The sequence below is a fragment of the Leptonychotes weddellii genome, chromosome 1 (genome assembly GCF_054177405.1).
Source record: "Leptonychotes weddellii isolate Sample4059 chromosome 1, ASM5417740v2, whole genome shotgun sequence".
In the NCBI taxonomy this organism is placed as follows: Eukaryota; Metazoa; Chordata; class Mammalia; order Carnivora; family Phocidae; genus Leptonychotes; species Leptonychotes weddellii.
Window position 1 is genome coordinate 134,902,147 of NC_138369.1, and position 24,028 is coordinate 134,926,174.

At 36.7% G+C, this 24,028-nt stretch overlaps 1 protein-coding gene across 1 annotated transcript in view; it reads left to right on the top strand.

Moving 5' to 3' along the window:
* The window catches only part of IGSF11 (immunoglobulin superfamily member 11), a 198,284-nt gene that overhangs the window by 4,535 nt on the left and 169,721 nt on the right, over positions 1-24,028 (top strand). Inside the window, exon 2 of the mRNA XM_081833617.1 lies at positions 7,479-7,540. Within this exon, the coding sequence (XP_081689743.1) occupies positions 7,492-7,540 (49 nt within the window). The 5' untranslated portion in view covers positions 7,479-7,491. The remainder of the gene's footprint in view (positions 1-7,478; positions 7,541-24,028) is intronic.

Consider the following 24,028-nt stretch of genomic DNA (forward strand, 5'->3'; position numbering starts at 1 on the left):
ATTATCCAGTCTGGGTATTTTCTTATGGAAGTCCTAGGAGACTAATACAGCTCCCATTAAGTTTTTAATTTTTTTTTAACATTTGATGCTTAGTAGCTATTTTAACATTATTGGAGAAGAGAGAGGGATCCAATAATTGAATACATTTTAAATGAATATTGGGTTTTTTTTAGGTGAAATTCACATAACATAAAATTAATCATTTCAAAGTATACAATTCAGTAGCATCTAGTACATTCACAATGTTGTGCAACTACTTCTATCAAGATTCAAACATTTCATCACCCCCAAAGAAAACCTCATACCCATTAAGCAGTGGCTCCCCTTTATCCCCTCCCCACAGTCCCTTGAAACCACAAATCTGCTTTCTGTTTTATGGATTTGCCTCCTCTAGATATTTCAAATAAATGGAATCATACATTTATAGTATTTGGTGACTGGATTTTGAATTACTTAGCATATGTTTTTTGAGGTTCATCTATATTATAGCATGTTTTAATAACTTATTCCTTTTTATGGTTGAATACTATTCCACTGTAATGTATATAACACATGTTCTTTATCCATTCTTCTATTGATAGACATTTGTGTTGTTTTCACCTTTTGGCTATTGTGAATAGTACACCTATGAACATTAGTGTGTAGGTATGTGAGTACTCATTTTTAATTCTTTGGGGTATATACATAGAAATGAATTGCTGAATCATGGCATTTCTATGTTTAACTTTTAAGGAACTACTAGACTGTTTTCCCCAGCGGCTGCACCATTTTATATTACCATCAGTAATGTAATTCTCCATGTCCTTACCAATACTTGTTATTTTCCATATTTGGATTATAGCTATCATACTAAATGTGAAGTGGTATCTTTTCATGGTTTTGATTCCTTAATGACTAAGGATGTTGAGCATTTTTTCTTTGCTGAAATGTCTATTCAAGTCCTTTGCCCATTTTTAAATTGAGTCATTTGTCTTTTGGATTGTCAGAGTTCTTTATATATTCTGGATGCTAAGCCATTATCAGATATATGATTTGTAAATATATTCTTCCATGCTATATTTACTTTGGTAGTGTCCTTTGATGCACAAAGTTTTAAATTTTGATGAACTTCTGTTTATCTATTTTTTCTTTTGTTGTTTGTGCTTCTGGTGTCTCATTTAAGAAACTATTATCTAATCCAAGGTTGTGAAGATTTAAACCTTTGTTTCCTTCTGAGAGTTTTATAGCCTTAGCTTTTATATTTATGTGTTTGATATAATTCTTGTATGTAGTATGACGTAGGGGTCCAATTTCAATCTTTTGCATGTGGATATTCAGTTGTCTCCGCACTGAGTATTTTGTTGAAAATACTTTTTTTTTTTCCTATCCAATTGGCCATTACATTAGTTTGCTACAGTTGCCATGACAAAATACCACAACTTGGGTGACTTAAAACAACAGAAGTTAATTTTCTTACAGTTCTAGACCCTAGAAGTCTAAGATCAAGGTTTCATCAGGTTTGGGTTCTTTCTTTTCTGTCTTTCTTTTTTTGTGTGGGGTGGTGCTATTGTAAATGAAATTATTTTCTTAATTTTGTTTTTTCAGCTGTTCATTGGTAGTATATAGAAACGCAGCTAATTTTTATGTGAGTTGATTTGTTCTTCAACTTTGCTAAACTTGCTTATTTCTAATAGCTTTTTTATTGGGTTTTAAGGGATTTTCTATATACAAGATTATGTCATTTGTGAAAAAGGATAGTTTATTTTTCTTTTCCAATTTGGATGCGTGTTATTTCTTTTTTTGCCTAATTACTCTTACTAGAATTTCCAGGACAATGGTGAATAGAAGTGATGAGAGTGGGCATTCTTGTCTTGTTTCTGATCATAAGGAGAAGGCTCTCACCACTGAATAAGATATGGATTTTTCATCAAAGCCCTTTATCAGATTGAGGAAGTGCCCTCTGTTCCTTGTTTTCTGAGTATATTTTTTAGTCAGGAAAGGGTACTGGAATTTTAAAATTCTCTTTGTATATCAGTTGAGATGATTATGTGTTTTTTTCTCCCTCATCCTGTTTTTTTGAATTATTTATTTATTTAATTTTTATTTAAATTCAATTAACATGTAATGTATTATTCGTTTCAGAGGTAGAGGTCAGTGATTCATCAGTCTTATATTATACCCAGTGCTCATTGCATCATGTTCCCTCCTTAATCTCCCTCATTCTATTAATGTGATGTATTACACTGATTCATTTTTGTATGGTGAACCACCTTTACATTCCTGGAATAAATCCTACTTGGTCACAGAATGTGATGTTTTTAGAGTGGCTCTATAGAGGTCATGATCCAGTGACTATCCTCTAAGACTCAAGTGTTCATTTCTTCTGCTTCTGGGAGTCTTAGCAACCAGCTGTTCTCAACTGAATTCTTGTCCAAGACTTTGTCTTAGCTGAAGAGATTCTACGTACCTAAAGTCATGCCCCCTTCCTAGAGACAGCTCAATTCAATAATTGGTCATACAGAAGCATTAGAGTCTTCCCCCATGCCACAGTATAGAACATCTCTGAAGAACCATCCCAGCTCTAAAGTTAGCTATGAAATCAGCTAAGGTCTTTGTTGAGACTATGTCACTGTTCAGATTCTCCCTCTGCCCAGTTCTGCTTCTTCACTTCATAACTGTTGATATTGAGCATGTCCAAATAAACTTTCTGCACATAAAAAAAAAAAGAATGTGATGCTTTTAGTATGTTTCTGGATTCAGTTAGCTAGTGTTTTGTTGATAATTTTTATATCTATATTCATAAGAGATATTAGTTTGTAGTTTTCTTGTTATTGTCTGGTTTTGGTGTCAGGGTAATGCTGGCTTATAGAATGAGCTAAAAAGTGTTCCCTCCTCTTCTATTTTTTGAAAGAATTTGAGAAGGCTTTCTGTTAATTTTTCTGTAAGTTGTTGGTAGAATTCATCGTCATTATTTTTATGGAAGGATGAATCCCTGGAGCTAGCTACTCTGCCACTTTCACTGATATCACTCCCTACCCTTCCCCCTTAATTTTGAAAATGGCAATTTGTCTATTTACATCAGATGTCTAGCTTCTTTTGAAGAACTGGAAAATATGTCAATACTGAGCCCACAGTGCCACATATCAACAGTTGCCTGGTGAGTAGTGGTTGCCCAGTTCAGGCAGGACATACATTCTTCATTTTCCCTGCACTTTCCCTCCTGCTCCTTAATCATTTAAGTCACCTGATTCGTTCCTTCACCCATTTTAATTTTTAGTCTCTTTAGTATTACATAGTGACTGTGAGCCTAGGCCTTGAGCCAGATAGAACTGGATTTGAATGTTGTCCTCACCATTTAAAGGCTGTGTGTTCTTAGAAAAGTGACCTGTCCTCTGTGATCTTTAATATCTTCTTTTTTTTTTTTTAAAGATTTTATTTATATATGTGACAGACACAGCGAGAGAGGGAACACAAACACAGGGAGTGGCAGAGGGAGAAGCAGGCTTCCCGCTGAGCAGGGAGCCCGATGCGGGGTTCGATCCCAGGACCCTGGGATCATGACCCGAGCCAAAGGCAGACACTCAACGACTGAGCCACCCAGGCGCCCCTAATGTCTTCATTTGTAAAATGAAGAGAAACATAATTACTCAACTGAGTTAATTCAGATAAGTAAATGATATAACATTTATGAAGAATTCAGCCCAGTGCCTAACATTCAGCAAGTAAATATAGTTATCATGAATTTTATTTTATTTTATTTTTTTAAAGATTTTATTTATTTGACAGAGAGATACATAGAAAGAGAGGGAACACAAACAGAGGGAGTGGGAGAGAGAGAAGCAGGCTTCTTGATGAGCAGGGAGCCCAATGTGGGGCTCGATCCCAGGACCCTGGGACCATGACCTGAGCCGAAGGCCAGATGCTTAATGACTGAGCCACCCAGACGCCCCATTTGTCATGAGTTTTAATGTAAATTTATTAAAATCATTTTTTATGTCCCTTGGTAATGTTTGGAATTTTTTTCTTATATGTTGGGTATATTTGTTTAAAAATGTTATTCTTATGTAATTTATGAATTTTATTGTTGTGAATTGGATATTTTTTCCTAGTATATTTTCTAAATAGATAATGCTAATATGTAGGAAAGATAATCATGTTTCTCTTTCCTCCTGCCATCTTTTTTATTTTCTTATTAGATTAAATAGATTTTCATAATAGTTTCATTTTTCTTAATAGACATTGTAATGATAATTTTCCTCTATGTTTATAATATTTATTCTCTAATTCTTTTTTTTCCTAATATTGAATAAGACTGCCAAACAATGTTTAATAATTAGGATTACAGATTCATTTTATTCCTGAATATAATGGGAATGCCCCATTAAGTACAATGCTTAATTTTTGTTTCTGATATATGAATAAGACTATATCACAAAATAATTTCTATGATAAGGAAGTTTCTTTCTATTTCCACTTTACAAAAGATTTTAATTGGCTTTTGAATTTTATAAAATAATGTGTAGAATCTATTGAAATACTCATATGATTGTATCCATTAATTTATTCATGTTACATCCATAGATTTTTAAATGTTAAATCAGTAATCCATTCCTAGAATAGACCTTACTTGGTCATCCTGTATTTGTCTTTTAGTACAATTCTGGGATCAGTTATGCTAATATTTTATTTAGGATGTTTATATTTTAGTAACAAGTGAGATTGGTCTGTTGTTACCTTTTCTTGTTTTATATTTATCAACTTTTGGTATCAGCACTATGTTAGCTTTATAAGATGATTTTAGAAACCTACTATCTTCTTCTTTGACCTGGGACAGTTTATATATGAACTATCCGTTCTTCCAAATTTGTTAAAACTCACCTATAAAATCACACAATCTGGTTTCTTGGGGTGTGGGGGTTATGGTTGTGTTGTGTACACATCTTTTATAGGTTTTCCAATTTATTCTATGGTTATTGGTCTACTTAAATTTTCTCCTATTTGAACAATTTTGGAAAATTCAACTTTACTTAGAAAAATGTTGCATTTCCTTTCAAATTTAAAATTTATTGAGCATAAATATTTTCTTAGAATATTATTTCAATCCCCACATATGTTTATGTTTCCTTTTAAATTTCCAATGTTAAGTCCTCATTCTTTCTTAATTAGATTCAGTTATACTTTCTTCCTAGTATGTTTCTTTTAATGTTTGTTAAACAGCCTTTTTAAAGAAACATCTCTTTTGTTTATCAGGTATATTGTGAGTTGTTTTTGGGTGTTGAGGATATAAAATACTAGACAGTGAGTTTATAGTTTCATGATCCTCTGACCTATTATATCTCTGTATGGACTACCAAGATCAATAAATCTGAAGTGTGTGTCCATGATGTACAAAGGGATTAGTGGGGACCCTCCTGCACCTTTTCTCATTTATATTCTGTAGCCTACTTATTTATTGCTTTGTGAGTAAACCAAAGTGAAAGCAACTTCGACCTGAGTTCAAGGTATCATTTTTGCCTATCCTTAAACCTAGTTAAGAATCTATGGTTTGGACTAGGGAAGATAATTTTTTCTTGTTTCTGCTTTGTTTTATTCCTTTTGGTTGGTGTCTGGGAATTTCTTGTTCTTTAATCATGAGGCTAAGTGTTTTTAAAGATTTTTTTTTTAAGATTTATTTATTTATTTATTTGAGAGAGAGAGAAAGTGTGGGGGAAAGGGCAGAAGCAGATAGAGAGAAATTTAGGCAGTCTCTGTGCTGAGTACGGAGCCTGACATGGGGCTTGATCCCACGACCCTGAGATCATCACAACCTGAGCCAAAACCAGGAGTTGGGCACTTAACCGACCGGGACACCAAAGCACCCCAAGGCTAAGTGTTTTAAACATAATTAATTATGTATTTTTAAAAAATAGTTTTATTAACATGTATTTCACATACTATGAGATTAATTCAGTGCATATTAAGTGTTTTTTTTGTATATTCACAGTTTTGCAACCACACCACAATCTAATTTTGGAGTATTTTAACACTCTAAAAAGAAATCCTATACACATTAACAATCATTCCCCATTCCCCCCCACTTCAACCCCAAACCTGGTAATCACCATTCTATTTTTGGTATCTGTGGATTTGCTTATTTGGGACATTTCACAAAGATGGAATTAAAAAAATATAACCTATGTCTTTCACTTAATATAATGTTTGCAAAGTTTACCAACATTGTGGCATGTATCAGTATTTCATTTTCTTTTTAGTGTCAAATGATTTTTGTTATTTGGATATACCACATGTTGTTTATCCATTCTTCAGTTGATGGACATTCACATTGTTTCTACTTTTTGGCTATTATGAATAATGCAGCTATGAACATTCATGTACAGGTTTTTATGTGTACGTATATTTTAATTTCTATTTGCTATATACCTGGTGTGGAATTACTGGGTCATATGATAACTCTGTGTAATCTTTTGAGGACCACCAAAACTCTTTTCCAAAATTGCTGCACAATTTTACGTTCCCACCAGCAGTATATGAGTTTTCCAATTCCTCCACATCCTCATCAACACTTATTATTATGTATTTATTATTTCAGCCTTATTAGTGGGTATGAAGTGGTATATCTTTGTGATTTGACTTTCATTGCCCTGATGGCTACTGATGTTGAACAACTTTTTGTGTTTATTGGTCATTTGTGTATTTGCTTTGGAGAAATGTCTATTCAGAGTCTTTGCCCATTTTAAACTGGGTTGCTTATCTATTACTGAGTTGTAAGAATTCTTTATATATTCTAGATATAAATCCCACATGGAATATATGATTTACAAATATATTCTCCCATGCTGTGTGTTGTCTTTTTACTTCCCTGATGGTATCCTTTGACATACAGAAGTATTAAATTTTAATGATCTTCTGTGGCCTGTGCTTTTGTTGTCTTGTTTAAAAAAACATTGTCTAATCCTAGATCTCAAAGATTTAGATCTATTGATGAAAACCAGTCAATGCCATCTTCTTAGTGAAGAGAGTCAATGTATCTGGTTTCTTAATCTGCAAAGAGCTGGGAATTTCTTGTTCTTTAAGCATGAGGCTAAGTGTTTTAACTCCTTACTGATTATGGCAGAGAAGCCATAATTTACTAAGAAAGATTGGTTGAGTGTGCTACTATTCTGATAACTTGTTGAAACTGATGCAGATGACTTACTACAAGGAGTAAAACAGGAGAGAAGCAAGGTCAGAGCTCCTGCATGGTGCTCCCATCCCATTAGGTGATCTCATGTAAATCTAAACTGGGTTAGCTTCAGATAAACCTTTTTTTTTTTTTTAATGTTTCTGTGTGACTAAGTAGTCTAATGAAATGGTTCCCACCCTAATATTTCGTACTCAAATCATGTATCCAAAGATGTCTTATTAAACGATTATTTTTTAATTTTAAAATATGGGGTTTGTTTATTATCATGTTATCAAAACATAGAATCTTTTCTTCTTCTTTTCCTCACCTCTCTCAGATAAGAAGAGGAGATGTCTCTGGTGGGACTTTTGCCCTGGTGGGACTACTTTTCTAATAGTGGTGAGTTACTTAATACTAAATTTTAAAACTATTCGTAGTTATTATCTCTGATGACCTAGCTGAAAGAAGGGCTTTTTATGATACTGACCTCTTCTTATACTCTCCCATTTCTCGATCCTGGGAAAAAATATTTTTTAAATTTCAATAATATATATTTTTTGAGCACTTGCTATGTGTCAGGCAAGGGGGATACAAAAGGAAACAAGACAGATAGTTTTTAACCTGAAGAATCTCATATTCTAGAAAGGATTTCTGATAAGAAAAGAAGCAACTATAATACAATGTGTTAAGAGCCATGACAGGAGAAGTACAAACAGGTATTGGTGCATATAAGTGAGACACTTGAATCAAAGTTGAAGGGAGAGGAGCAGTGACATAGAAGTAGTGTAGTGTATAGTCAGTTTGCTATTGTAGGACCTTTGGAATGCTAGAGTCTAGCTGCAGGTGCAACATCTACTAGTTCTGTCACCTTAGACAAATTTCTTCATCTTTAGTACCTTTAGTTTTCTCATATTTAAAATAGGGACAATAATAGTACTCATCTCATTGGTTTTCAATGAAAATAAATGAGTTAATATCGAGTGCTTAGCATAGTGCCATAGTAAACAATAAAAAAGGTAACTCATTATTAGATTCTGAAAGAATTATTATTCTGAAGGGTTATTAAGAGTTAAGAAGTAGGGCGCCTGGGTGGCTCAGTCGTTGAGCGTCTGCCTTCGGCTCAGGTCATGGTCCCAGGGTCCTGGGATTGAGTCCCACATTGGGCTCCCTGCTCGGCGGGAAGCCTGCTTCTCCCTCTCCCACTCCCCCTGCTTGTGTTCCTGCTCTCGCTATCTCTCTCTCTGTCAAATAAATAAATAAAATCTTTAAAAAAAAAAAAAGAGTTAAGAAGTAAATGGTGTGGTCAATGTCAGGAGGATATTTCAGGCAGAGAGAAGAGCATGTTGCATGCCTGGAGGCAGAACAGATCATGGAGAGTTTGAATAACTAAATGAAATTTATTATGCTGTAATACTGAGTAGGAGGGAGCTGGAGAAAAATAAATGAGACAGGAGAGATAGACAGGGACCAGATCAGAGAGATGTTTGGTCTTTATGCCAAGAGTATGCAGAGTTGAGAGGTGGGCCAAGATAGTGGAGTAAGAGGACCCTAAGCTCACCTCTTCCCACAGATGCAGCTAGATAATACTCACATTAGTGTAAATAACTAGATAATACTAAAATTAGTGTAATTAATGACCCAAAGACTGGCAGAACAAACTCCACAACTAAAGTAGAGAAGACACCACATAGAATAGGGTAGGAAGGGTGGAGATGTGGCCATCTGCTGCAGGGAGGGAGCCCCGGGCATAGGAAAAGGTGAGAAACACACATGGGATCCTGCACTAGGAATATGAATCCCCATAGCATTTGGCTTGGAAATTGGAGGGGCTGAATTTCATGACTTCTTACAACCAGTGGTACTTAAATCCTGGAATCTTAAAAATCAGTGGGCTCAGTTCTGGGAGAGCCCTGAGGGTGACAAGAAGTTGAGTCCTCAACCTTAAATAAACAGCACAACAAACAGCTCTTGGAGATATAGTGTAGAAGCAACAGCTTGAAAACACCTGGGGCACATGGGAGGCAGAGTTATTTACCTATCTCAGAGCATGTCCTGGAGGGAATTCTCCAGGAACAAGGGAACGGGCAAGTGCCATATGGGCACCAGTGGGGCACTGACATTCACTACCTAACTTGCTTATACCACCCCCCTCCCCTCAGATGCACCCCTTCTGGTCATGTTTGCCTCAGTCTGGGCACTGCAGGTCTCTTCCCCCAGAAGACCAGTGCAAACCTTGCCAACGCTGCATCTCCTGACACATGCATTTTATGTGGCCTTGGTCCCAGTGGTGGTGGTGGTGGCAGGTCTCATTTTGCAAGCATACCAGAGCTCACCTTGTTAAAACTGCATGTGCCACCCTGGCAAGGGACCAAACACTGTCCATAAGAGGCAAAGAGAACCTCTGCAAATGACTGGACTGAAGGAAAAAGTGGCCAAGAAACAACAGCTGGGCACACACCACACACATAGGAGACACCCCTGAAACATCAGGTTCTGGTGAACAGGGGACACTGCACTGCAGGGCATTACAGGACATCTTCTTCATAAGGCCATTACTTTCAAGAGCAAGAGACAGAGCTGATACCCCTAACACAGAGTAACAGACACAGAGAGTTAGACAAAATGAGGAGACAGAAATATGTCCCAAATGGAAGAAAGGACAAAACCACAGCAAGAGACCTAAGTGAAATGGTTGTAAGTAAGAAGTCTGATAGAGAATGTAAAGTAATGATCATAAAGATACTCACTGGATTTGAGAGAAAAATGGAGAACCTCAGTAAGACCCTTAACAAAGACATATAAAACATAAAAAAGAACCAATCAGAGATGAAGAACACAATAAATGAAATTTAAAATACACTAGATCCATAAATAGCAGGCTAGAGGAAGCTGAAGAATGACTTAGAAACTTGGAGGACAGAATAATGGAAATAATCAAGCTGAGCAGGTTAGAGAAAAAATTATGCAAAATGAGAATACAGTTAGGGAACTCAGTGACTCCATCAAACGTAATAGCATTTGCATTATAGGGATCCCAGGAGGAGAGAGAGGAAAGGTGGCAGAAAATTTATTTGAAGAAATAATAGTTGAAAACTTTTTAATCTGGGGAGGGAAACAGATATCCAAATATAAGAGGCCTCCAACAAAATCAACCCAAAGAGGTCCAAACCAAGACACATAGTAATTAAAATGGCAAAAAGTGGTGATAAAGAGAGAACTTTAAAAGGAGCAAGAGAAAAGAAGACAATTACATACAAGGGAAACCCCGTAAGGCTGTCAGCAGATTTCTTAGCAGAAACTTTACAAGTTAGAAGGGAGTGGAGGGGCGCCTGGGTGGCTCAGTTGGTTAAGCGACTGCCTTCGGCTCAGGTCATGATACTGGAGTCCTGGAATCGAGTCCCACATCGGGCTTCCTGCTCAGCAAGGAGTCTGCTTCTCCCTTTGACCCTCCTCTCTCTCATGCTCTCTGTCTCTCATTCTCTGTCTCTCAAATAAATAAAATCTTTAAAAAAAAAACCAAAAAAACCTCTTCTCCTTCAAAAAAAAAGAAGGGAGTGGAATGATATATTCAAAGTGCTGAAAGGAAAAGGTCTGCAGCCAAGAATACTCTATCCAGCAAGGCTATCATTCAGAATAAAAGGAGAGATCATTTCCTAGGCAAGCAAAAGCTAAAGGAGTTCATGACTACTAAACCAACCCTACAAGAAATGTTAAAGAGGACTCTCTGAGTGCAAAGGAAAGGCCTTAAATAAGAGTAAGAAAAGTAGGATGCACAAAAGCAGTAAAAATAAGTGTATCTGTAAAAATCAAATGACTCACAAAATCAAAAGTTGTAAAGTATGATACGGTATACCAAAAACATAAAGGGATGAAGAGTAAAGAACGTGCTCCAACTTAAGTGACCATCAAGTTAATATAGACTGCTATATGCAGAAGATGTCACATACAAACCTAATGGTAACCGCAAATCAAAAACCAGTAATAGATATGCAAAAAATAAAGAGAAAGGAATCCAAGTATATCACTAAAGAAAGCTAGCAAACCATGAGAGAAGAGAGCAAGAGAAGAAACAATCAAAGAAGAACTATTTGAGAGAGAGAGAGAATGGGGGGAGAGGCAGAGGGAAAGAATGTCAAGCAGACTCCCTGCTGAGCAGGGAGCCCAATGTGGGGCTCAATCTCATAATCCTTAGATCATGACCTGAGCCGAAACCAAGAGTAGGGCACTCAACTGACTGAGCCACCCAGGTGCCCCGCTTTTCTTTTTCAACATTACTTTGGCTATTCAGAGTCTTTTCTGGTTCCATACAAATTTTAGAATTGTTTGTTCTAGCTCTGTGAAAAATGTTGGTGTTATTTTGATAGGGATTTCATTGAATGTGTAGATTGCTTTGGGGAGTATAGGCATTTTAACAATATTTGCTCTTCCAATCCATGGGCATGGAATGTTTTTCCGTTTCTTTGTGTCTTCAATTTCTTTCATAAGTGTTCTACAGTTTTCAGAGTACAGATCTTTTATCTGTTTGGTTTCATTTTTTCCTAGGTATCTTACGGTTTTTGATGCCATTGTAAATGAGATTGATTCCTTGATTTCTCTTTCTGCTGCTTCATTATTGGTGTATAGAAATGCAACAGATTTCTGTATGTTGATTTTATATCCTGCGATTTTGCTGAATTCCTGTATTAGTGCTAGCAATTTTTTGGTGGAGTCTTTTGGGTTTTCTACATAGAGTATCATGTTATCTGTGAAAAGTGAAAGTTTGATTTCTTCCTTGCCAATTTGGATGCCTTTTATTTCTTTTTATTTGGTTGCTGAGGCTAGGACTTCCAGTACTATGTTGAACAACAGTTTTATTAAACATTTAAAGAAAAGTTAATACTCATTCTTCTCAAACTTTTCCAAAAAATAGAAGAGGAAAGAAAACTTCTAAATTCAATCTATGAGGCCAGCATTACACTGATACCCAACCAGATAAAGATACCACAAAAAAAAAAAAAAGAGAGAGAGAGAGAACCAATATCTCTGATGAACATGGATACAAAAAACCTCAACAAAATATTGGCAAACAGGGGCGCCTGGGTGGCTCAGTCAGGTAAGTGTCTGACTCTTGATTTTGGCTCAGGTCATGATCTCAGGGTTCTGAGATTGAGGCCCGCATCATGTTCCACGCTGGATGTGGAGCCTGCTTAAGATTCTCTCTCTCCCTCTCCCTCTGCCTCCACCCCGCTCCCTCTCTAAAATACATATGCACTGGCAAACAGAATCCAACAATACATTAAAAAAATCGTTCACCATGATCAAGTGGGATTTATTCCTGGGATCCAAGGGTAGTTCAATATTCACAAATCAGTCAACATGATACATCATGTTGATGTATATATAAGAGAAAGGATAGAAACCATATAGTCATTTCAATAGATGCAGAAAAAGCATTTGACAACATACAACATTCATTCATGATAAAAACCCTCAACAAAGTAGGCTTAGAGGGAACATACCTCAATATAATAAAGACCATATATGAAAAACCCACAGCTAACATCATACTCAATGGGTAAAAACTGAGAGCTTCTTCTTTAAGGTCAGGAACAATATAAGGATGTCCACTACCACCACTTTTATCTAACATAGTACTGGAAGTCCCAGCTACAGTAGTCAGACAACAAAAAGAAATAATAGGCATCCAAATTGGCAAGGAAGAAGTCAAAACTCACTATTTGCAGATGACATGATACTATATACAGAAAACTCTAAAGACTCCACCAAATAACTACTAGATCTGATACATGAATTCAGTAAAGTCACAGGATACAAAATCAATGTACAGAAATCCATTGCATTTCTATACACTAATAATGAAGCGGAAGAAAGATAAATTAAGAAAACAATCCCATTTACAATTGCACCAAAAATAAAATCCCTGGGAATATACTTAATGAAAGAGGTGAAAGACCTGTACTCTGAAAACTATAAAACATTGATGAAAGAAATTAAAGAAGACACAAAGAAATGGAAAGACATTCTATGCTCATGGATTGGAAGAACAAATATTGTTAAAATGTCTATACTACCCAAAATAACTTACATACTTAATGCCATCCTATCAAAATATGAAGAGCATTTTTCACAGAACTAGAATAAACAATCCCTGAATAGCAAAAGCAACCTTGAAAAAGAAAAGCAAAACTGGAGGTATTATAATTCCAGATTTCAAGTTATATTACAGAGCTATAGTAATCAAAACAGTATGGTACTGACACAAAAATAGACACATAGATCAATGGAACAGAATTGAAAGCCCAGAAATAAACCCACAATTATATGACCAATCTTTAATAAAGGAGGCAAGAATATGCAATGGGAAAAAGTCTGTTCAACAAATTGTGTTGGGAAAACTGGACAGCTACATGCAAAAGAATGAAACTAGACAACTTCCTTACACCATCACAAAAATAAACTCAAAGTGGATTAAGGAAGTAAATGTGAGACATGAAACCATAAAAAGCCTAGAAGAGAAGACAGGCAGTGATTTCTCTGACATTGGCCGTAGCAACATCTTTCTAGGTATGTTGCTGAGGCAAGGGAAACAAAAGCAAAAATAAACTACTAGGACTTCATCAAGATAAAAAGCTTCTGCACAACAGGGAACAACCAACAAAACTAAAAGACAAGCAATGGAATGGGAGAAGATAGTTGTAAACGACATATCCGATTAATGTATCCAAAATATATAAAGAATTTATACAACTCAACACCAAAAAACCCCACAATTAATCCAATTTAAATTGGGCAGAAGACATGAACAGACATTTCTCCAAAGAAGACATATGGATGGCCAACAGATGCATGAAAAAATGCTCAACATCACTAATCATCAGGGACATGCAAATTAAGGCCACAATGAAATATCACCTCACACCTGTCAGAATGGCTAAAATGAACAACACAAGAAACAACAAGTACTGGCAAGCATGTGGGGAAAAAGGAACCCTCATGTGCTGCTGGTGGGAATGCAAACTGGTGCAGCCACTGTGGAAAACAGTATGGAGATTTCTCAAAAAATTAAAAATAGAACTACCCTATGATCCAGGAATCACACTACTAGGTATTTACCCAAAGAATATGAAAACACTGATTTGAAAAGATCTGTGCACCCTTATGTTTATTGCAGCAATATTTACAACAGCTAAATTATGGAAGGAGCCCATGTCCATCAATAGATGAATGGATAAAGAAGATGTTGTATATACATACAATGGAATATTATTCAGCCATCAAAAAGAATGAAATCTTGCCATTTGCGGCAACATGGATGGATCTAGAGAGTATAATGCTAAGCAAAATAAGGCAGTCAGGGAAAGACAAATACCATATGATTTCACTCATATGTGGAATTTAAGAAACAAAGGGGAAAAAACAAAGGGAAAAAGAGAGACAAACCAAAAAACAAAGAGATAGCGGAGGGGAGGTGGAAGGGGCGAAATGTATGAAACAGGTGAAGGGGATTAAGAGTACATTCATCTTGATGAGCATGGAGTAATATATAGAACAGTTGAATCACTATATTGTACACCTGAAACTAATATAACACTGTAAGCTAACTACACTGAAATTTAAATGATAAAAGAGTATGCAGAGTCATGAAAGGGTTTCTTGCAAGGTACTGACATCATATTTGCATTTTAGATCATTTTTGTTGTAAAGAAAAATAGACTGAAGGAGTAGACCAGAGGTGGGGAGACTAATAAAACGCTATTATAGAGACTTCCATTTATAAAATGGCCAAGGAAAGATGGCACTACACTCTTCTCTCAAAAATCAATGCAAGATAAGAAGAGCAAGAAATAGAATTGCAAATTCAATCTTTGAAAAAAAAAAATTAGGTGAGATCTATATCCCTGAACCACAATATATGAGAAAGGATTCCTGAGAGCAGTTATGGTTAAAAGTAGTATGAACAGATAGAGAAAGATACGGCTTGCATCTGTATATTTCAGCCAAAACTGGCAGGGAAAAGTTCTCCAGAGGAGATGCTATACTTTGAGGGGGGGGGGAAATCCCCAAACATTTCCTTATTTGGAAAAATGGGAGTGTGCCAGTGGGAGCATCCCTAGATGTAGTTCAGAAAAATGAGAAGCAAGCCAGTAAGAGTGAATGGAGAATCACACTGATAAGCCATATCTGGGTTTTCTATTTTATTTTATAAGTGAGATAGGGTGGAGGAGAGGGATTTTATTGGTAAGAGAGATACTGCATTTGGGGGCACCCTAGGGCTACTGATCTTTGTTAACTAAGAAGAACTAAAAGCAAAGAAAATTTACATACATAATCCTGTACCGTAAGGAACATCATTATGAACCAGGAAGAATTTCTGCTAATCTAGAACATGGTCTTGGCTCCTTTCTCTTATAAACCTCTTACCAATAGTGACCACAGGAAGAACTCAACACATTAAAATATGAGCAGTAATTAAAAAAGGAATCAGCATGGGATCTTATAAATATATCCCCCACCCTCCAAAAAAGGAAGATAGAAATAATAAACAGGCAAAATAAGTGGAGAAAGAAAACTCTCATTAGGAAAATGGTCATAATGGATCAGATATAAATTTTGACCAAGCATGTTGTCATGAATTAAAGGATAAAACAAAATAATAGCAAATTTCAATCTTGCATTCTCTCTATAAATTAAAACTCAAAACAGAGAGCTCCAAAGACTCAAGGAATATATACTGAGACCACAGAAGGGATTGAGTAATGAACTCAGGGAAGAAATAAGAAAGTATTATAGAAATGAAAGTCTCATTGAAACTAGCCCAAAGGAGACTAGACATAACTGAAAACACTTTGGAGACAAGGAGGATAGGTAGAATTAAGAAAAGCAAGAAAAATGGAACAATCCATAAAAAAAGTAAAAGAATTGGGAACAGAAATAATTGATGTGGATCACTACATCAAAAACTAATGATGTATGGTGACTGACATAACATAATAAAATTAAATTAAATTTAAAAAATAATTGATAGGAAAGGTAAAGAAGATCCAACATACATCAGAGGGTACAGATTAAATGGACAGATCAATTTTTAAATGTATAATTTAAGAATTTTTCCCTAGAAACAAAGCCTTGGATCTATTTATGGAAAAGGCATACTTCATCCCAGGAAAACATTTTTTTTCCATGTATGAAATCTGATCTTTTTGCCTCATTGCACAGGAGTATTAATCTATAAGGACCATTTATATCTTTAAAAAGTATGATATCAGTGCTGACTGTTCTGTGTCAAGTTTTCCTGGGATGAAGTATGCTTCAGACTTCTGCACAGCAACAATCAATACTAGAGAACAGTGGAACGATGCCTAAAATTCCTCAAGAAAAGAAAATGTGGATTCAAGGAATGTATTCACTGTGAAATCATCATTCTCGTTATAAAGACAACAGATATCTTTGAACAAGAAAAACTCCAGAGAAGGTAATTTCCATGAATATCTATAGTATATGGATTTCTTCAAGATACTTTTTTTTTTTTAAGATTTTATTTATTTATTTGAGAGAGAGAAAGGACATGAGCAAGGGAGAGGGGCAGCGGGAGAGGGGGGAAGCAGACTCAAGGGGGCTCCATCCCAGGACCCTGAGATCATAACCTGAGCTGAAGGCAGACGCTTAACCAACTGAGCCACCCAGTTGCCCTGGATATTTCATCAAGATTCTAACAGGAAAGCTTGAACAACTTGGATGAGTGGAGAAACTGACAGAAGGAGTGGAGTGAGGTGCCAGTATGATTAAATGTAGAATCAAAATGGAAATGAAAGTGGGGTTTATGGTTAGAATGGAATCTATTTTATAAACTTGGACAGGTGGAAATGATAGAATAAATAAAAGATGAGAAATGGAATGTACCATAAGCACCTTTTTTATTTGGAAGCCAGAAGTTACTTAAAGCTGATAAGTGAAGTAATAGAAGTATAAATATATTTAAAACTTTAAAGATAAATACTAAAAGAAATCTTATAATCCATGAAAATTAGGTGTTGGAGTGAGGAGAGAAGTGAAAGGGAAATAGAAATAAAGTAATGTAAACACTGAATCATTTAATCCATAGAAATAGAGGATTAAACATATTATAAACTTATAGTAAGCCCACAGGTATAATTGCAACTGTGAGAAAGTGAGTGAAAATATATTCATTGCAACATTGTTTGTGTAAGCAAAAGGTTGGGAGTAACATATATATAGTATATCAATAATATATATTGGAATATATAACATATGGTATATCCATACATTGCAGCTGTTATAAAGAATGAGCTCTCTATATATTCATATGGGATCATCTCTCTATATATTCATATGGGATCATCTCCCAAATGTATTATGTAGTGGCAAAACAAGGTACTGAGTGAATAGAATGGGGAAGGAAAACCAATATATATGTGCTGCTTGTATATGTTTAAAATGTATCTTGGAGGACACACAAAACTTTGGTTAGCTTGGTTTCCTTTTGTTAAGGGAACTGTGTCACTGAGGGTCAAGGGTGAAAGGAAAATGTTTATAGTATACCTCATGGTAATTTTAAGATTTTGTATCATGTATTTTTTTGTACCACACATTTTGTACCATTACTTTTACAAAGTAACATTTTTTTTAAAAGAGGTTATTTAAGTTATTTGTGTAAGAGAGGATGGTGACCTGAGTTAGAGAAATGATGGTGGGGATGGAGAGAAGCAGATGGATTGGAAGTATTACCAGTTGGAACGATGGGTAGTGAGGAGAAGGAGTCAAAGCTAACATGTAAGTTTCTTCTGGCTTGGGGCACTGGGTGGGTGGTTGTACCATTCCACAAGGTGGGACACTCAGGCTTCAGCCCTTCTCTTCCTCTGTAGAATTCTGTTATCTCATGCCTTTCCACCTTTCCATGACATGTTTTCACCTCTTTGTGGACAGTTTCCCTGTCTTTTATAAGCTCAGGATTATCTGGAATATCACATGCATACTAGACGTCAACTCAAATCATATTCTCGATTACCTAATTAAGGTAATTAGGATTAAAGAATCATAAAATTTAAATCTTAAAATGGACCTTAGAAATGCATCATGGTTTCATCATTTTATTTTACCAATGAAAACCCTAATGGCAGAGACATTACGTGATTTAGATTCTTGTTAAAAATTTAAATAAGTTGGATTATGAACTCACATATTTTTGATCTCCCCTTTCTTCCCTTATTTAAAGGATAATATAACACACCTAAGTGGTGGATACTAGAACACCGTTGTCTTTTAACCACATGTGGCAAGTAGAAAAGAATGAGAATGTCAAATTGTCTCCTCTGTCATCTCTGTTTCATTGGCTTCAACATCTCTTTAGCTGCCTAGACTCGAGGTAAAGATTTTTTTATCCTCTTTTATATAATTATACTCTCCTATCCCATACCCTGCATCAATCCACTGTTGAATGACTTGTTTTTCTTCTGAAACACATTGGTGTTTTTCTTCTATTGCCATTATTACAGCTGGCATTCAGATTCTCTTGCCTGGACCATATAGCAGTGGCCTTCAAACTGATCTTGACTTTAGCATTTCTCTGTTTCTTTTCTTTCTTTTTTTTTAATTTTATTTTATTATGTTATGTTAGTCACCATACATTACATCATTAGTTTTTGATGTAGTGATCCATGATTCATTGTTTGCATATAACACCCAGTGCTCCATGCAGTACGTGCCCTCCTTAATACCCATCACCAGGCTAACCCATCCCCCCATCCCCCCTCCCCTCTAAAACCCTCAGTTTGTTTCTCAGAGTCCAAAGCATTTCTCTGTTTCAATTTATCTTCCAAATTACAGCCAATGTTACTTTGTACAAATGTGGATCTTACTGTGACCTCTCACAAAATTTTCAATAACTGTTCAAAGCAGGTAAATCGAAGTCCAGCTTTCCTGGGTGGCATTCAAGTCCTCCATGATTTGTAACTAGCCTTTGTTTCTGATTTTATTTCTGAATATACTTGCCACTGTTGCCGTACCTGACTAGTCATCTTTCCCAAAATTCAATCTGTACTTTTTCACTCTGAAGTAACTTTTCCTTTGTTTATTTTTATTGAAGATTTATCCATCTTCAAGAGGCTGTTCATTTACCATCTGGCTTTCTAGAGCAAATCTTCCCTTTACCCCCATGTCTGTGAGTTTGGGCCATCAATAGAATAGTGTTCTGACAGTGGTTTGCTTTCTTTTTTAGTTAGTGGTGTTTGTGTCCATGTACTTTTTCTTTACATAGAGAGATTGTGTCTTTTTCATTTTGGTATATTCCACCAACTTTCTCTTTCCCAACTTTTGCACATTTTATAGGCTCAGAGATGATGCCCCAGGTGAATCAGAAATTTGTGCAGAACTTTAGTGGTCTGAAAGTGGCTTGAAAACAGGTTAGAAACCAGAGGGATTAACCACAAATATTTAAGTAATAGCACAACAGAAGTACCCTGGAGACTTGCTATACTTCTAAACGGCATTCTCCACTTGTGACCTTTTCTTAGTTGCAATTTTCCCATGTCTATTTATTTTGCTATTTATTACAATTGGTGCAGATTTTTAAAAGTGAAACATTGTATTTGATATGACTGATTTCCCAAAGAGACTAGATGATGAATGCAAACAAATTTGTCACCTAGAATATTAATGCAAATTTTGGAACAGTTTTTGAAAATGTATAAAAGTATTTGAAAGAAATACATGAGTAGAAAAGTTATTTTTAAAGAAGTCGCTTAGCTAAGGACCTTTATGTGCACCATATGATTTCTTCCACGAGAGGGCAGCAATGACTCAGGATTGCATTAGGCGATAGTAAAAATGCTTTGGAATTATCCCTGGAATACAGTCTCCAATGCAAAATTGGACAAAATGCATTTGTCACTAGTTTAAAAAGCATATACTTTGTTGACTTCCTGACCAAGTAGAAATTAAGCCCTAGTATTAGCCATTAGGTTTAACAAAGCAAATTGTTACGTAGCAGAACAATTCTCTTACCTTAGTTTTCGACTTTTCTCATTTTATTTGTTCATGGAGCAAATGTGATTTAAGCTCTATTCTGTGCTAGGCCCTGTGCTTTTCCTGGGAATACAAATCTGAATAAGACATAGTCCTTGCTGCAGAGAACCCTATTTTATTTAAAAAAATTTTTTGAGTATTCCTATGCTAAATAAAAGAGGGGATCCAGATATGTATAAGACATAATAATAAATAGCATGCATCAAATGTATACAACGCACTAGGCACTGTTCTAAGTTGCTTTACTTCTTTCATCTCACTACTCAAAAAAACCTCTAAGAAGTAGGAACCAGTATTGTTGTTTTCTAGGTGGGAAATGGAGGCACAAGAGGTTAAGTATCTTGCCAAGCATCATACAACATTTAAGTGGTGGGGCCAGCATTTGAACTGAGGCAGTCTTAATACAACACCTACACTCCATCACTATACTACTCCACTGTTTCCCATGTAAGCTCTGTTCTCAAAAAACAGTTACTTGTGGAGAAATGAGACACCTGGGGAAATAAACAGCATCATGACTTAAGTGCTTCTTCTTGAGGTCTATGACAAAGTGTTAATAAAAGTATTCCTCTTTCTCAACTAGATTCTGACCACGTTAAGGAGTAAACAGAAGACATGGGAGATGGGGCCAAAATATCACCTTTATTACTGATAGAAGTCAAACGGGAACATTTGGTTTTAGATCTGTTAGCCAAATGGGCTTACTAATATTGAACCACAGAATTAGCAGGCTTCCCCACTCACCCCTCCCCACCCTGTGAAGGGAAGCCCAGGCTTAGGGTACACCTCACCCCCAACCCTCCACCCAGCACCTGCCCCCAGCAGGAACACAGTCCATAGAGGAGCAGTGAAATGGTTGCTTCCTATAAGCACCTCGCCCCCAAAAGGAAGAAGGGAGGCTCTGAGCCAAACATGACCAGTTTATTCTTCCCAAATTCACCACTCAGATAAATCACCTTATGTCTTCTGAGCAGAGAGAAGCCAGTAATTACAACTAGTGAGTTCCTTCTGGGAAGGAAACATCAGAAGTAATGGAGATTCATACCTCCCTAGTATTTTCTAGCTCTTGCCAGCTATTTACTAGTTTTTTTGTTTTTGTTTTTTTGTGTTTTTTTTGGAGGTCATGGCTGTAGACAGAATAATTATCCCTCAAATATGTCTACATCCCAATCCCTGGAACCTGTGAATGTCAGGTTACATGTCAAAGGGGAATTAAGGTTGTAAATGGAATTAAGTTTGCAGGTGGAATTAAGTTTGCTAATCAGCTGGCTTTATTTATTTATTTATTTTAAAAATTTTATTTATTTGACAGAGAGACATAGCGAGAGAGGGAACACAAGCAGAGGGACTGGTAGAAGGAGAAGCAGGCTTCCCACAGAGCAGGGAGCCGGATGCAGGGCTCGATCCCAGGACCCTGGGATCATGACCTGAGCCGAAGGTAGACGCTTAACGACTGAGCCACCCAGGCGCCCCATCTGCTGACTTTAAAATGGGAGATTGTCCTGAATTATCCAGTAGTGTTATGGATGGAATGCTTGTGTCCTTCCAAAATTCACACGTTGAAGCCTTAACCCCTAATGTGATGGTATTTGGGGGTGGAGCCTTTAGGAGGCAATTGGGTTTGGATTAGGCTGTGAGAGCAAGGCCCTAATGATGGGATTAGTGTCCTTATAACAAGAGGGGGAGAAGAAATTTCTCTCTCTCTTTCTCTCTGAGCACACATAGAGGGAAGGCTATGTGAGCACAAAGTGAGAAGACAGCCATCTGCAAGCCAGCAAGAGAGCTCTCAGGGGAACTCAACCATGCTGGCATATTGATCTTGGGCTTCCAGCCTCCAGAACTGTGAGAAAATAAATGTCTGTTGTTTAAGCCACCCAGCCTGTGGTGTCTTGTTATAGTAGCCCGCCCTGACTGAGACAAGTTAGGTACAATGTAATCACCCTTAAAAGTGGAGTAGGGATGTGAAAGAGTCCAGGAGATTGCAGCATGACAAAGACTTGGCTCAAAAAAGTATGAGAACGCAGACCTTGTGACAAAATGCTTGTCTAACATATCTGATACTCCTGGTGTAGAAGGCCGTATGGTATGGATTAGGAGTAAGGCTCAGTGGATTAAAGAGAGGAACTCCACGGGGCACCTGGGTGGCTCAGTCGGTTAAGTGTATGACTCTTGATTTCTGCCCAGGTCATGATCTCAGGGTTGTGAGATGGAGTCCTATGTCAGGTGTCAGGCTCTGGGCTCAGCAGGGAGTCTGCTTAAGACTCTCTCCTTCTGCCCCTCCCCCCACTTGCATGCTCTCTCTCTCTCTCTAATAAATAAATAAATAAATAAATAAATAAATAAAATCTTAAAAAAAAAAAAAAGAGGAACTCCATGGCCATGCTCCCTGCTTAAGGCCCCATGAGATAAAATGGGGCTTTTAAGACAGAGAGAAAGTTACAATTTATATAAGCCAATCAAGGTCTATGTTCCTCTCTCTGTTTCTTTTCCCTTTTGATATGCCTTGGCATTTAGTAACAGCATGAATGTCCAGTCTTTCCCAGCTGCTGGACATAAAGACACATTTGCACAGTATGCAGTAGATAGTTAAATGCAAAGTAGTGCAACTTTACAACCGGAGGCAAATATAATGATGGCATTAGTAATCTGCAGGAAGACCCAAAGGAACAGGAAGAATCTCATTCAGGGTCAGGGAGTATAGTCTAGTTGTTTTCTTCATTTAAAGAGTCTTTAGGATTTTTGGACTTGATTGTCATCAATAAAGATCGCATTTCCTTTTAAGAAGTTAAAGCCACATATATGTTCCATTTGAGTTACAACTATTTATCCTATATCCACATGTATGCACCAGAGCCTGGGCCATGAGAGTAGGCCAGTTAAGAAAGCCTTGAGAATAAGTGTGCCCACCTATATGTACTTTCCCACCAAGAAAAATACTTGAAAGAAAAGTCACTAACCATGGTAGGTTTTATTCAGTACACCCATTGTTTATTTGGTGAGTCCCTATTAAGTATAAACATGTGCTAGGTAGTTGTCAGAGATAAAAAAAATATATAAACCAAACTGCCCTGTCCTCAAGGAGCTCAAATATGCTTAAAAAGAAAGAAATGTAGGGCGCCTGGGTGGCTCAGTCGTTAAGCGTCTGCCTTCGGCTCAGGTCATGATCTCAGGGTCCTGGGATTGAGCCCCGCATCGGGCTCCCTGCTCCGCGGGAAGCCTGCTTCTCCCTCTCCCCCCTGCTTGTGTTCCCTCTCCCGCTGTCTCTCTCTCTCTCTCTCAAATAAATAAATAAAATCTTAAAAAAAAAAAAAAGAAAGAAATGTAAATGAATAGTTAAAACACAGTAGGATATAAATGAAAAATAAAGATGTTTAGAAGAGGCAATTTCCATGAGCTCTGAGCATCCTGCATGCTCCTGCTCACTATGCCAAGAATAAAGGCCCCAAGTTTTCTTTACTTGGTTGATTTCTCAGAGTTAGATTTGCAGCAAGCAACACCAAGGATAAAGTAATGTTTTCTCCAAAGAATAGCTTACTGCTCGCTATAAAAGTGGTGAATCTCCAAGTTAAGTGTTTCTCTCCTGTAATGCAACCCACTGCGTATGTAGACAACTTCCTAGCCCCATCTGTGTCACCCCTGTGAGACTTGGAGGACCCAAAGAACTGGCACAGACAGGAAGTTTTGGCTACTACTTAGCTGTAAGTAAAAAAGTCCTTTGTCTCTGATCCAGCAATCTCATGTCTTCTGCCAGCGTCCATGAAGTGTAGGAAGCTAACTTCTTAGCTTGTAAGTAGGGTAAAATCCCAGACCTTTCACAATTTCTGACTGTATTCTGCATTGGGGAAG